The sequence below is a fragment of the Anticarsia gemmatalis genome, chromosome 13 (genome assembly GCF_050436995.1).
Source record: "Anticarsia gemmatalis isolate Benzon Research Colony breed Stoneville strain chromosome 13, ilAntGemm2 primary, whole genome shotgun sequence".
In the NCBI taxonomy this organism is placed as follows: domain Eukaryota; kingdom Metazoa; phylum Arthropoda; class Insecta; order Lepidoptera; family Erebidae; genus Anticarsia; species Anticarsia gemmatalis.
Window position 1 is genome coordinate 10,264,173 of NC_134757.1, and position 16,507 is coordinate 10,280,679.

The following is a 16,507-nucleotide window of genomic DNA, read 5'->3' on the forward strand; positions in this document are numbered from 1 at the left end:
CCAAAATACTTTTGTGTCTATGATTTGTGTACCACAATTTTTTAATTCTTTTGGAAGTTTTGTTTACTTTTTATATTGATACCTATTTTCGTATACAAAATTCGGCAAAATGACGAAAGAATATTTCGTCTCTTTTATGTTCAATTTACAGTGAACAGTTTTGGTGCAAAATTATTCGTCTCAATTTCGTATGGGCACTTCACTAAACGTAAATGACCTAACTGTCAAAATAAAATCATCGAATTTGTCAATCTCACCAACTTGTAAATTCGATCGTCGTAAAATATAAAATAAGCTGTTCGCAAAGTTCAACATTATATGAGTTAACGTTAAGACTGTAGATAAATTTAAATTTCGTGAGAAAGTAGTTAATATTACAACAGACGCCATGAATCCGATGTCAATGGACAGAGATGAACCATCTTCATTGTTATCGTTTTCTACCAACCACCCTTTGGAACAGTTTGTGTTGTTAGCTAAAGGAGCAAAGGGATCAGCATGTGCAGAGCTTATAAAGCAAGTTTTGGATGCCCCCGGTGTTCACGTATTTGGTGAACTCCTCGAAATGCCGAATATCAAGGAGGTTATCTTTTTTTCTTTTTGCGACTACTATTGTAACTATGAATCTGATATAGCGTCATTTCTTGTTAAATTATCGATTTTAGCAAAGCAAACTATGCTCGTGCTCATGGTTTTAGTTTATGACTAAATATTTGTTGTGTATGTGTAGGTATTTCGTAAGTTTGTTTCTTAGGACTGAACATAGGATGACTATAAAATATGTAGTTCGTGTTTTAGATTAGATAAAGTTCTAGAATACCATTTAAAACTAATTCCTTTTGTAATCTACTAGTTTTAAATGCACTGGCCAAATGTTTTCATTGCACACATTTTATTTATTTTTAAACCCTTTGTCTTTGATTATGATTGCATCTTGTGCCTTATAAAACGAACATATTTTTAATGTTTCAAAGACTCTGATATCACAAATTATACAGTAAACATCTGAAACACTGAATTTTAACTATGATTGTAGAATAAACCAAATCTACAATACTTTGCAAACCCCCTATCTAATCAGAATAATTTCTAACCAACATGTCTATAATTTCAGCTTGAAGTCGGCACATATGCTCCTCACTTCAGGACTCTCAACCTCTTTGCATATGGAACATACAAAGACTATCTTGAGAATAAGTCAGACTATCTAGAACTGACTCCCGCTCAATGCAAGAAGTTGCAACACTTAACTATTGCAACTCTTGCCACTCAAGAAAAGTGCATCCCTTACAGTGTATTGCTCAAAGAACTTGATATCAAGAATGTTAGGGACTTGGAAGATCTTATTATTGAAGCTATTTATGCAGGTGAGATAGTTTTATAACCATTTTCTTACGTATTCTTATTGATCAATTATATTCTATCTTTACGCCTTAAATTAAGGATCTCTATTATTTATTGTACTCACGACTTTTTTAAAATTATAGCTGAAGAGTACCCATGCTTCTATTGAGAGTCTATCGACTTCTGCTTCTATAAAAACAGTAATGTTGAAGTTAAATTTTGATATCTAAACATATTTTCAGCTGTACTGATTTTATCCCAGTAATTTAAGAAAAAAATCACAAAATAAAATTTGATGTCATCCTTTTTAAACATTTATTTATTTTTGCCAATAAAACAGAATACTAATTCATATACCCGATCTCACCTCTTTCCAGACATAATCCATGGCAAGTTGGATCAAGAATGCAAGCGTGTGGAGGTCGACGTCGCTCTCGGCCGGGACGCGCGCCTCGAGGACGCGGCATCCATCGCTGACGTACTGGCTGACTGGTGCAATGCCTGCGAGACCGTCCTCAGCTCTGTAGACAGACACATACAGAGAGCCAACCACCATAAGCAAAGGGCTATCCGACACCAACAGGCTATTGAACAAGAGGTTTGTTTTATGAAAGTATTCTGCGCACTTAACAGACATGTCTCAATGAATAAAACTAACATGGCTTAAATGTATTATTTTACTTACTAATGTGAAATCAAAACAATTAGAATTAAGTATAATTTATTAAGAATGCCAAAGAAAATTGTAAATTTATTTCGATTTAGGTATTTATTGTGATTAAAAACCCTAATGTCTAGGCATGCCACTGTTAGTTGTTGGGTATTTTTGAAGGTTTAAAACATTAAAAAAAGCTGTGATCTCTCATAATATGGTGTGATGGCCATCTTAACAATTGCATGCCTATAAGTTTTAGAAAGTTAAGCTTACTAATTAATAATCCTAATTATATTTTACAATGCTGGACTGAAGTAGAATAAGTTGTAAAAAGTATAGTAAGAAGTACTTTTTATTTTGATCTCATTTTCATATGCTTTTTGGTTTACAAAAAACTATTTGGAAGCTACTCCAGTCCACCAAACCACAGCATTGATTGATTTAAAATCGGTCATACTTTAAAAGCAAAGCTACTTTCTGTAAATGTAAATTTTCAGATCATTTACATAAAGAAAACGCTGAAAACTCAGGCAGAGAGCGAAGACTCGGCATCGGGTGGTTGTACGGAGACACATTCTGCACCGAAAAAGAACTCTGGCAAAGGCAAAACGCATCACCCGCGTAACGCCGCGAAGTTCTGGCAAAAGAACACATAACCCCAGCCATCCTGTAATCATAGATATAAAAAAAAATGTAATTTGTGATACTGTCTGTTAATAAACTCTAAGTATGCTACTCATTCTCTTTTTTTCGGTTTTTTATTTTTGTTTGAATACCCCTTTCCGACTTAAGCATGATGTTCTAATTAATCTCCACTTCAATATTCAAATATTAGATGTACGCCACCTCTAGAGTACGAGACTTTGTAGTTATGCGATACTTCAAAAACAAAGTAATCATCCGACATGAAATCAGAGCTAAATAAAAACATAACTTTCCAATAGAACAGCTGATAGTTTTCTGTTGAGAGAAATGTCAGGCTGAAAACTACCACTATGATTAAATAAATTATAGGGTAACACTGATGACATTTTGACAACTCTTCGAATATTTTGTATTCAAAATAGAAAATTAGAAATATAGGTAAGCTATCTTTTATCTAATATTTTCTTTGAGAAAACATGATAACTATGAGCAAAGGAAAACAGAAAGAGCCAACAATTATTATGTACGTAATCGAAGCGACTCCAGAATAGTGAAAAATAGGAGCCCTATTTTTTATAATTCATTCAGAGATTCACGCAAACATTCTTAATCCCCAAACAAACTCATTTTAATCTATTGCTGAATCGTTAAAATAATAACAATTGATGATTCTCCTAATCTTTTCTAAGAGCAATTCTATTTGAAGCTACTTAAGATATCATTATTTTTGAATTTTTGAAATCAAATTGTTTGAGTATACATTCGTTGCTAAATCATCACATCAGGCGTCTAACTATTTTCTTGAAAAGTGTATGCTAATAACGTAAACTGTAAAATCATTTGTTAGGCACTTTACTTATGTCAGTTATGTCTATGTCTATCTGAAATAAACATAACTGGATTAGATTCTACCCCAAAATAATAGATTTTGTAGACTTAGATGCTGCAACCCAACGAACAAAACGTCAAATGTGGGAGTAGGACAAAACTGCGTGGTGTTCTAGGCTAGCGACCGAGAGGGCGAATCTCCAGCGAAGTGAAGCGGCGAGTTTGCCCGACATGAAGTACCGAGACTGTTTTGTTGACGCAGAAGCGCAGCAAATAAAGTGCGCAGGCAGTGCAACGATTATCACATTCGCAGGCCTCTAAATAGTGATGTAAATAACACATAAAATGTATTGTATCGTAAACATTGATCATGTAAAGTACTTACGACGTTACTGTCGCAAATAAAAAGGTTTCTAAACCGAGTGTCGTGATAATTCACAGCACCATAGCAACGGAACAGTGAAAAACTACGACACAAGTGACCGTCGCGTTTTACACAATGATACCGTGATAAATCATAATAATTAATAGACAATACTGTTATACAAAGAGACTCTTGTTCACCGGAGTGCCACAACTCGAGGGCCTTCGTGTATTGGATGAACAGAAAGGCAAGTACTAGGTTGCCCTTTGTTAGGTCGTATATATTCATCTTTCACGTAGGACGGCCGATATTCATGGTCAACACTGTTTACTCAATACTCTGATCGGTTGTCATGTAGCTGTGCTATAATGATATTCGATTGCTGCGCATATGCCTGACAAAACATGCATCATTTGGAATGTTTGGAGTTACAAAATGAACGATACAAATAGTTTGTCACGAAATATCTACTCAATACATCAATTTATTCGCTCAGTCAATGGATTAGAATCGATACATTCTCATGTACTTGTAGTAATAATGATGTTTTGTGTGTTGTATGTAGCGTGTTATGTTTGTGTGCGAGTTGGGTTGATGTTCTTTGTTGTTGGAGCTGTCAGCTGTTCGCGCGGGGAGCGCGGGGCGGAGCGAGCAACTAGTCAGACTGGTCCCGCGCGCGCGCCTTGCATTACAGATTACATTATTCCACCGACCCTCGGCTATTCGCTCTTTTTCAACCTTTTGTTACACCTATCCCTTTAACCAAATAACAGCTCTATAAAGGATGTTTTATTGCCCTACCTAACTGAAGTGTAACATCAAAGGCGGCGAGCACGCGACCGATTCTTTGTCGCGCAATACAATAAATAATTTATGAAAGCCCTGGTGTTTGATAAAAAATCAGGTAAAGCGAATTACAAAATAACCTTCCAGCAGTATCTGTTGTTACGGAACGTTTAGGGAAAACTGGCTGCGAGCCAACAACATTAAATGCTCACAAAAAGCTTGAATACCCAGTACCTATTTGTTAAAGCGCTTTAGATAAGTATTGAAATGATTGTGACCTTAACACACTAACGTAGCTACATTTGAACGAATAAAACACGCCGTTTCACACATCGGACTATCATATTTCTAACCAGTTTTATCTGGTAGTTGCTACAGCACTTGTAGTAAATCAATTTTATGAAATGGACTGACTCGACAATTGGAAATTTCTAGAAGTACTGGCGAAATGTAGATGTTGCAATAGAAACCAGACACATATCTCATTTTAACGTTCAAACACTTGTCTTGTAAGTTATCATTTGAACAAGCTATGGTATGGTTGAGGAAACTTGGAGCATGCATCGGTGAAGTTAGATCCTTTGTGAAACTTGGGCGTAGGAGCAGAAATAATTCCTACATTTAGGTACCTACGGCAAGTTTCCTTTATTGGTTTTCTCGTTTGACGAGTGTATTAAAAGTTGTGCAATTTTTACTGTATTGTGAGCACAAACGTATGCGTTTATATTAAAAGTTTTCAGCGGCACAGGGGAAATTAACAGCTAGTTTTTTTGTGGCTGTAGACGACACATTTACGTGATAGGGATCTATCGTAAAGTTACCGAGGGAAAACTCTATCATGAAACGAAACGTGAATAGTTAAATGGGGAGAACAGGGATGTTTCAGCAATCAAGAGTGGTTGCTAATAATGTAGAAGTAGTTATTATAGTGGATGTTAATACATTAGTATTTATTCTTTTCGGCTCGGGACGCGGACGGCTCTTTGCTATCTAAATAAATCTACATATACTGAAGAAAAAACTAAGTTCTTGCTGTCATCAAAGATGAAAATGGTCTACTGATTCTTTAGCCCAAAAATTACGGAAATATCAAAAAAATAATTAGTAAACGTAAAAAGCAGCAGTTGCTAATAGTCCGATGACTGAGTTCAATTCGAAAATTCAAAGTTTGGAAGTCTGCCCAGTGGTTTGTGGTTGTAAACTTGCCCCCTATAGCAGTAGAATAAACAATAATATCTAACAGAATTATTCAAGCATCAACTGTGGGAATTTTGAACCCTATACTATATCTATAGTCTTCGATAAAAAATCAAGCGTTTACCGTCTTTTTTGTCAGGTAACAATGTTAATTGAAGATTCAGAATGCATCGTAAAAGGCATAACTAGGTGTTTTAAAAAGTTTTTTTATTAATCCAGTATAGGTAGGTACATGATGCACCTATTGAAAGCAATTTGTTAATTATGATAGTTCATTCTTAATACCTTTAATAACCTTAATGACTCTCGAGCAGTTTGTTTATGCCATTGCTGGCTTGATCACAAAGGCCTCTAATTTAATATTAAAATGTAACGTGTCTTAAACGCGATCGAAAATTAAAGGACATCGATTTTGTTGGATATTTGTTCTCATGTCGAATCAAAAAAAAGCCCATTTAGAATATGACTAATAGAGGGTTACAGGCTAAGAAACATCTTAAAAACTACAGCAGGCATCTTACCGCTAAAGGTATTTCGTGCTATCCACTCTTTAAAGAAAAGTCACGATATTACGTTGTGTGTACACGAGTGCATATCATGTTCGAGCACAAAACATCCGGTTAACAATTGTCACGAGAGGATAATGGCATAATCGGACATACTCGGCGCAGTAACGTATTATGAGACGGTTATCATATCAATTCTTACATTTCTTTGTTACATGATAACTGTAGAGCCGAAATGAATATGTACATTGTCTTAATGTTTTTATGGCTGATTATTGCTTCATCAAGATACCAGGTATCAATTATAAGTAGATGTTTTGTTGTATTTGCTATATGAAACCTTACTTCGGTTTTCTAAATTGACAACCCTAAAGACTATTAACTACTTAGTACTTATATTGTTGATTATTGAAAAATGTTTAATGGAAAAAACGGGAGTTAAGTAAATGTATGCGGAGTTTTGAACATCGTCAAGAGTCTTCTAGAGCTATTTCTGTTCTTCCTTTTGAGGAGTTAAGCAAGTATGAGGTTTGAAGAGTTTTGGACATGGTCCAAAGTTGAAGCTCTTTCAGCTATTCGATTTCGGGCTATCGTAAGCCATGTTGTAGCGCTAAAAACGGTGGAAAGATTCTCAGACCTCTTCTTCACAGAATTCAGATTTTTAATAGAATCTATTAATCGTCAGTTTAGATTTTCTTTCGACCAAGGTTATCAGAGAAGAGGTAAAGGCTTCTTAGGACCAGTTTCGTGAATTACGGAGAAGTGTGGGATAATCTATCTGATGGAAACAATGGCAGCTATACTGGCAGTAACAAACAATGACTTTTCCATACATTTGTATGGAAAAGTTTTTCATCTTCTTCCATCGATTTGCCGTCAGTCTTGAATCCCACACTGAACTGAAGGATATCTGCTAAACTCTTCTCACCAATGTAATTTGTGTTTCCTTACGCGTCCTACATTTAAACGTCAACACATGTCAATACAAATATCGAAAGAAAACGTCATATTACAGAAGCCAGCTCATAAGTGCACCTGTCCGGCTTCCATAACGTGCAGTAATGAGATACGAGGACTTGTGACGTCATATGTAGGTAAAGCTGTTATGTCACTGCACTTCCTCGCTAGTTATATGAGATTAGTTCAAAGTAACCCAGTTTTGTTGCGATGCTTATTATAGAACGCGTGGTTGCATACTGACCGACTCGCGCGGGTAAACATTTTGATGTTAGTTTTTGTGGCATGGTTTGCTGTTGGTATAGACTTAGGGCCGTTTTCTATCCACTGTTTACTTTCTATAGAGATATACAAATATTATCTGTCATTGTATCGTACTTCGTTTCCTTAAGTTTCCTATAACTCTTTTATTATTTATTTATTTATAAATTTGCTATCCCTAAATGGGTTCCCACCAAAACCAGTAAGATTATTTTGACGTATTAATAAAGGATAACAATCTATCAGTAATCTTTGACAGAGAATTAAAAATGTCTGTATCTATGACGCCAATAATAGAAAGAAACTGGCTCTTAAATAAGTCTTATTATGTACAAGAAATGTCAAAGCGATCCAAATTATATCATAGGCAAGGGACAATGCTATAGAGTACGTAAAGCTATATCCTTTTCTAACAACAAAACTGGCATAGTTTTAGCTGTCATGTCTGTACAGCTTCTGATCGCGCTAAGAAGGTGGAGCTCGCGTGTAATTTGACAGTAGGTAAATGTCTGTCTACGAGTGATGTTGTCAGGATGTAAAGTATCTAAGTATCTATTTCGACATTACTATGTTGCAAGAACAAAGTTTTAATCATAAAATATTCGAAAGGATTACTGATATAAATACTTTTTTTTGTTTTTAAATATTTTTCTTATTTTTTTTGCCTGTTTGAGTGTCCTACTGCTGGGCAAAGCCCTCCTCCCCTTCCCTTCCAAATGCCCCTATCGGTGGCAAAATCCAGTTAGTCCTTCTCAAATGCGTCCAGGTCATCTTCCATCTCCGTTTGGGTCTCCCGCGTCTAGAATAAATGCTATGGAAAGATGAATGTTCACATAAGAATAAGAAACCGTAAAAGGCACCGAGCAGTGTACTGTTCGGTCTCAATTACCTCCACAATAGGAATCCTCTTGTCCTCCTTTCAACTTAGATTAATATGATTCCCTAGAAGAGATGTATGGAAGAAATGAACTACTTTTGTGATACTAAGCAAAAATATTATCTAATGTGGCCATTGAAAGTATTCAATGCTCCAAGCTCTCGTAAAAAGCAGTCAAAATATTGGTACATAGTAATTCGGCATAGATTTTGATTTATAATGTTGTTTTTATACTATTTACAAGATAAATTATTAGTGCGACGGTTGTCTTTCAGCAGAATACATTAAGTCGTTATGCGTATTTTTTCATAATACGGGTCAAACATAAAACAAGATTTCTCGGCCTTTTTTTTTGTCAGGAAAACGCATTACTGCATTTCCCGCTTCAGGGAGGAAGCGAGGGTCTGTCGGGCTCTAGCAAACTTTTGATTGAAAGTGGTCAGTACCCTGGTTACCAAAAAGATCTTTCATTCCACAATTCACCCCGTCCCCCTCCAGTTGTTTCTTTAATGGACAAAAATAATTTAAAGAAAGACAATGAAATTGCGTTACTGTTGGTAAGTTTCCAACGGCAGTACTTGGCACCAACTTGACTTGATACAAGGAACGCATCAAATCAAGGAGTTGAACAAAATGAAAATACACATTTAAGGCGGTACTAAATTGACCCACTTTCTGGAGAGTGTAAAAAAACAATGGAAATAAAACTTAATCGTTTTGTAACAGAATACCTGACATTTTTCATTTTTTAATTTTGTTTTGTTAACATTGAAAATGTTCGTTTTTTGCATTCCTTGGTTGTAGTTTGCTACATGTGGTAAAGTTGCTTTGAAATTCTTCTTTGACAGATCAACATTATTCAATACATTTTGATTAAATTTTCCACGGAAATAATTAAAGATTCACGGTCGAACAGAAAGTAACCTTTTTACTACATTTTATAAAACAACGTTGCTCGACGCGACTGTCTCTCTGTTCGCGATAAACTCAAAATCTACTTAACAGATTTTCGAGCAATTTTCTCCAATAAATAGAGTGATTCTCAAAGAAGGTTTCAGTGTATAAATGGTTAAGGTTAACCCATTAAAACCCGGGGCGGGCCGCTAGTTTTAGAGCTACAGGGATCAGCTAGTAACAAAGGGAAATTAATAGAGTTGTACATTCGTTTTAATTTTTTTTGTTGCCTGTTAAAGCATATCGACATCTAATAGCGAATAGGAACTGTTAACACATGCGTGACAGAATCTCTCACGTTTTTCTTCAGCCACATAACATCATTAATGCCTTGTCTCGGCACTTTCTTATTAAGGAAATGGAAACGAAGAAAATAAAATACCACACGATGCTAGAATCGTGATGATGTGTTTTACGTAACAATAGTTTTTCTACGTACCTAATATATTTGTTTTATTGATTTCTTAAAAATAATACCAACCACCGAAATAATGTTCAAAAAACACAATAACAAATGACATTTCATGGAGAGCTAAGATCCTATCTGTAATTATTCTAATAATTAGAATAATTACATAATTATAGGTACACTACACTACGTTTCATACTTTATGTTGCATTTTGGTAGATTTTGCCACTAATTTACTTTGCTAGAAACCTGGAGATATTCTCGGATTAACAGAAAATTACCCAATATTGGTATAAAATCTTTTTTTTTAATCCATATTCAATCGTGACTGCCTAATTTTAACATCACACGATAAGTCCCACTTTCAATCCATATTAAATTGTCTGCATACTTTAATTTTTTTGGTTAGAAACAATAATGCCTACAAATTACGACAAATAAGAGAATAATACCCATAGGAAGTGGTATATTTAAATATGTGGTTTCATGCTTAGTGCAAGGTGTGGAAACCACAGTGTATTTGAAAGCACGCACCACGTCTCAAGTTTCAGTCATTTAAACATTTATTGTGTGCCTGTGACGGAGTGCAACGACCAGCCGTCTGCTCCTCCATGTTGATTGTTTGATACTATTGTTTGTGCTGTATCAAATGTTTGTGTGGTTAAATATTGTCGGTGTTTTAGTAGAAGGTAACAATGCGAAAGATGCTAGTCTTTGTTGTAATTTAGATTTAATTTGTTGAAGTCTCTGAGAGGTAGGAGTATTTTTAGGGTTTGTGGTGGCTTGGAGTCCTATTTAGTTTGACGGCTAAAAGATTGAATTGCCCAGTAATTTAGTTACATGCCAGTTTGTTAACATTGGTTGGATGAAAGATCGTGACGAGATGAAATATAAGATGTGGCACATAGTTCAAGCATCTTTCTGGTCCACGAAACATATGTCATTATCATATAGAACAAATCTGTCCTCCGCAAATGTTTCAGGTCCCATTATTTTCAGTTCATAATATGTTTGTCTGTTAACTCGTCCATGAACGAAAAGAAAGAGCACTGAAAAGTCAAAATACGATATTTTTCAGTGAATAACATTACATAGTTTGTAGCAATAGATCATTTGTTACGACAGTTTTGTAAGAGTTATTTTTCTTGTGTTAAGTTACCGTAGGTGGCGGATTCGTGGCGAAGTTTTCATACGGCCCCAGTATTCGCGCGGAATGTAAAGGAGTTGTGAAAAGTTTGAAACTGCAGCAATTCAACAACTACCGTCGGATGTCGTATACTTGACTGCGTTTCGATGGTAATGCGAGGAAAATTGTACGCGATTAAGGTCCATTTTGTGATGTAAAATTCACTGTTTGATATGAGTTTTCGTGAAGGGTATTCTTTGTCTCGTTAGGTAACCTGCTACTATTGTATGGTTATCAAATTCTTTGCCATTAGTAACTGTAGAAGAAATGGCTATATAGAAAATATTGTTCAATAACTTGTGTATTGAACTCAAAATAGCTGTTGCAAATAACTTTGAAACATTTGTTTCATGCTTTCCAAAAAGTCTAGGAGCAAGTTACGTTCTACCTTTACCTTTTGGTTGGCAGTGTGTTAGAAAAGCATTTTTTCTTCCGAAATCTTCTCATTTCGCAAAGAAAGAATACTTTTTCTTTCTCCATGTATACACATTATAAATAGGTATTGTATCCTCAAGACGTTGAACTTTATTCTAGTGGTAGGCCTTGAATTGAGCGATCGGAGCGTAGATAAAAGCCTGGCTGTATAAAAGATGAACGTAATCGCGCGTCATGCTTGTTAAAACGCGTTTGTGCCGCCTCAAGATAATGTTTCTGCTATAAAACTTGATTTTGATGGGATAAAACATAAAAGTAACGTAATAATGGGTGCCTCGACGATGTGAGTACGCTGATATGATAAAGTTTTATAAAGACGTTGGTAGTAAGTATAATAAATAGATTTATGTGTGAATTGTTAAAGTAGTTTTCTGAAGTAAGACATCGATTAGGTTATTTCAGCAGGTGATGTCTGGATGAACAGATGATTGACCCACGGTTTCTGAGGTACATTAAGCGGTAGTTTATCTATTCAATAGCGTTGAAACTCATATAAAAAAACGGTTTTGAATAAATAAACTATCGCTAAATGTACTCAGAAACCGGGGGTGAGAGTGTCAAGGATCTTCTAAAACGCGAAGACAGCTATTGTATTTTAGCAGTTCATGTCTGGATGCGATTGACAGAGTCAGGGGCCGAAGCAAAGATGACACGAGATCTACTTATATTCAGCATGTACTAGCATAGATCTGTAAAATTTTGATGAAAGGAAATTATTGCAACGGGATATATGGAAAACTTTCTGGAATTAGTTTGCTAGAGTACCTATTGCCAAAAAGTCGCGATATTTAAATCAGCTTAAGTACTTATGTATTAGGTTGGAGAAAAAGTATTTTCGCATTATAGTATGTATGAACTTGTAATAAAATCTCTTTGGTTTCAAGAATCACAAATGAGTACACGGTTCATTAGGTTTCCTTCAGTGACCTCGTGAGGTACCCAAATATCGAGCTTTTTTGTGAAGAGAAAATATTTAATTACAAGTTCATACATACTGTAATGCGAAAAGACTTTTTCCCCGACCTAATATTTGTGAGTCTTAATCCGTATGGTAATATTCAGATGCGGTCAGATTATGTGTTTTGGATGTTTTTTCATAAGAAATTCACTCACGAATCATCTTTACGATGAAATAAATGTAGATACACTGTCGTAAAGTGTTGGTTGTTAATAAAAATCTCCATTTTATTAGTACGTTACACACTCAAATCATAATAACGTTCTGTTTTATGAGTACTTATATTTATCAGTTTTTAACAAACTTTGGTTTAGGTTGTAAAGTGGACTTAGTTCTTGAACAACCTTGGATGGATTTTTTATTGGAGTAATATGCAATGATTTGATATTTTTATCACCAAGTATCCTTTTCCCCGGTCGGTAAATCCCTTCATGCTACATTTCTTCAAAGTCGGTTCAGTCGGAAAAGCGTAATAAACACTCATATTATTATGAACTAAGTTTAATCCCTTGTTTTGGTAACTTAAGGGTTGATCTCCAAAGGTACTCTATGCTTCATCACGAGTCTTCAACTATTTTAATGGTAAATTTCATTGAAATCGGTTCAGCAGTTTCCACATAAAGTGTGGCAGGCAGACCTTGGGCGGCTTTAACAATTTGGACAATAGGATAACCATTAACCATGTGATAAATGAATGCATTACAAAGTAGTGAAATTGGGTTTTAATCTAGATTTATTATACTTCTATATTGAATTGAAACAAATCAGAAATTACTGCCCCTTATACATAGGTATAATCTGGAAAAATTGTCTCATTGTAATAGTATGTACTACTAGAGACCGCCCGCGACTTCGTCCGCGTGGAAGCCCTTCCCATTTATACCCCGATCCCTCAGGAACGTCGGGATAAAAAGCCTATGTGTTATTCTGGGTCTTTAACTACCTATATACCAAATTTCATCGTAATCGGTTCAGTAGCATTTGCGTGAAAGAGTAACAAACATCCATACATACATTCTCACAAACTTTCGCATTTATAATATTAGTAGGAAGTATAGGATATAGTATAGAGATATAGATTAACCTTCATTAGAGTATTTTCAAGTGATATTCTGGTGTGACGGTAACCCAAATACTGGCTGCAACTTGTTTGACCTGGAATGTGGGTCGCGATGACGTCACTGCGGAGATGCACCGATAGGGGAAAGTCAATCCGGACTCGAATTGCGCACACAAATAGAACATGGCTTTAGAACATTATATTACACGGGAAATTTTGCATTAGAAAATGTAATTTTATTTAGAAAATGTACTAAAGTAAGGAAAAACAAGTCCTTTTTTCGTATTTGGCTTTGTTTATCTGTTTATATTTAAATATGCTTCATCGTTATTTTTTGACAGAAAACTGACTGACTTGACCGATTTGGTAAAAAAAATTATGTATGTATGAACAGATGTATAGATGTGAATGAGGCAAGGGTAATTTTTAAGAATTTGACCAAGTTGTGTTCTATGATCTCTGCCTACCCCTATTGAAGAAAGATAGTATGTGTGTATGATAGAACAGAAGTTAAAAGTGGTTACGCCTGCAAAAAAATGTAATTTATTCGTCCCTAGAATACCAAATTTTATCCAAATTGATTCCGCCGTTTTCAAATGAAATAGGAACGTACAAATATGCTTTAAAATTTCTAATATTGAGTACGGTAGTAAGTGAGAAATAAAACTTGTTTTAAGCTAAACTAATTACGCCTCAAATATGTTAGAATGTATAGTAATCGCGTTAAATCTTAATAGTACTACGGTACTTGAACACACGTAACAATTAAACTATTCGTAATAAGTACTTATGGTATGTATTTATTAAAATATAACGTGTATTTGGTAATAAATAGTGAGAAAAAATATGTTTCCCATACATTTTGAGAAGTTATAACGCTACTTGTAACAATTAAACGCAGTTGATGGTGTTAAACCGTTATTGTAACTGAGCCAAGTTTGTAGCAATGTTATTTGTAGTCTAAGAGTGGTGTAAAGTTCTATGACTCGTGGTGATTGAGTCTATAATGATGTTATATTAGGTCGGGGAAAAAGTCTTTTCGCATTATAGTATGTATGAACTTGTAATAAAATCTTTTCTCTACACAAACAAGCTCGATATTTGGGTACCTCACGAGGTCACTGAAAGAAACCTAATGTACCGTGTACTCATTTGTGATTCTTAAAGCCAAAGAGATTTTATTGCAAGTTCATACATACTATAATGCGAAAAAACTTTTTCCCCGGCCTAATATGTTAGTGATGAAATCTGTTATAATCAAAATTAAAGGTTTCATAAGCAATAGCTTCATGAATCAGGGGACTGATTCTTGAATTTAACATATTCCAAACAACATACTGGGATGGCCGATAGCAATCCATTTTAAAATATTGCAATATTATTTATAGACGTCAATATCAGTTAACTGTATTTTTTACCGATAATGACTACAATAAATCGCTTGGCACTTTGTATAACAAAAAGTTTCTACCAACAAACCTACTTCCAGCTTATAATTTATTCCATAGTGCAGTATGATGCAGTGTCTTGACTGCAAACTTTAGATAGATAATCCTTCAAAGCCAGTAATTGTAATCGGTTCAGTAGCATTTGCGTGAAAGAGTAACAAACATCCATACATACATACATACATACATAAATACATTTTCACAATCTGTTGCATTTATAATATTAGTAGTATAATTCTCAATAGGAGTCCAGCGTTTGGTAACGTGCCCGGTAATAATTTCGGTATAAGGTGACAAATTATTTTGTACATAGGTAGGTACATTGAGAGGTGACTAATTTATTTTTAATACATACAAACTCTCAAAATATTGTTCTATTATTTTCTTATGGTCATAGTAATATGGAGATATAGATTTACCTTCATTAGAGTATTTTCAAGTGATATTCTGGTGTGACGGTAACCCAAATACTGGCTGCAACTTGTTTGACCTGGAATGTGGGTCGCGATGACGTCACTGCGGAGATGCACCGATAGGGGAAAGTCAATCCGGACTCGAATTGCGCACACAAATAGAACATGGCTTTAGAACATTATATTACACGGGAAATTTTGTATTAGAAAATGTAATTTTATTTTGAAAATGTTAAAAGGAAAAACAAGTCCTTTTTTTCTTGCCTTGCTTTTCTTATCTGTTATTATAAATAGAAAAGTGAGAATCTGTATCACGATCATTGTAATTTTTGTAGCTAAGCCGATTTTGGTAAATTTGTCAGAGTGATAGGTTCTATCCCAGGAAGTCAAAGGTGGCTTCGCCTGCAAAAAACATAGTTTATTTATCCGTTGAATATCTTTATGTTCTTTATTCCCCTGTTAACAGGTGAATACGCCTTTCAAATACAGTTTCACGTCTATAATACTTATTCAAAATTAATTCGGTATTTAGTGAGAAATAAAACTTGTTTTAAGCTAAACTAATTACGCCTCAAATATGGTAGAATGTATAGTAATCGCGTTAAATCTTAATAGTACTACGGTACTTGAACACACGTAACAATTAAACTATTCGTAATAAGTACTTATGGTATGTATTTATTAAAATATAACGTGTATTTGGTAATAAATAGTGAGAAAAAATATGTTTCCCATACATTTTGAGAAGTTATAACGCTACTTGTAACAATTAAACGCAGTTGATGGTGTTAAACCGTTATTGTAACTGAGCCAAGTTTGTAGCAATGTTATTTGTAGTCTAAGAGTGGTGTAAAGTTCTATGACTCGTGGTGATTGAGTCTATAATGATGTTATATTAGGTCGTGAAAAAAGTATTTTCGCATTATAGTATGTATAAACTTGTAGTAAAATCTTTTCTCTACACAAAAAAGCTCTACATTTGGGTACCTCACGAGCTCACTGAAAGAAACCTAATGTACCGTGTACTCATTTGTGATTCTTAAAGCCAAAGAGATTTTATTACCAGTTCATACATACTATGATGCGAAAAGACTTTTTCCTCGACCTAATATGTTAGTGATGAAATCTTTAACTGTTATAATCAAAATTAAAGGTTTCATAAGCAATAACTAGAGGTATATGAATCAGGGGACTCATTCTCGAATTTAACATATTCCAAACAAC

At 34.8% G+C, this 16,507-nt stretch overlaps 2 protein-coding genes across 3 annotated transcripts in view; both read left to right on the forward strand.

Moving 5' to 3' along the window:
- Positions 1-226: 226 nt before the first annotated feature.
- Positions 227-2,750, forward strand: CSN7 (COP9 signalosome subunit 7). Its single transcript, XM_076122032.1, has 4 exons — positions 227-583; positions 1,115-1,367; positions 1,722-1,942; positions 2,497-2,750. The coding sequence occupies exons 1-4, from the start codon at positions 389-391 to the stop codon at positions 2,653-2,655; spliced, it is 828 nt and encodes a 275-aa protein (XP_075978147.1). The 5' UTR covers positions 227-388; the 3' UTR covers positions 2,656-2,750.
- Positions 2,751-3,657: 907 nt separating this feature from the next.
- The window catches only part of Ypel (Yippee-like), a 164,867-nt gene continuing 152,017 nt past the window's right edge, over positions 3,658-16,507 (forward strand). Inside the window, exon 1 of one of the 2 annotated variants that reach the window (XM_076122089.1) lies at positions 3,658-4,083. In XM_076122089.1, coding sequence (XP_075978204.1) covers positions 4,072-4,083 — 12 coding nt within the window. In that variant the 5' untranslated portion in view covers positions 3,658-4,071. The remainder of the gene's footprint in view (positions 4,084-16,507) is intronic. The other variant, XM_076122094.1, reaches the window with a different exon arrangement.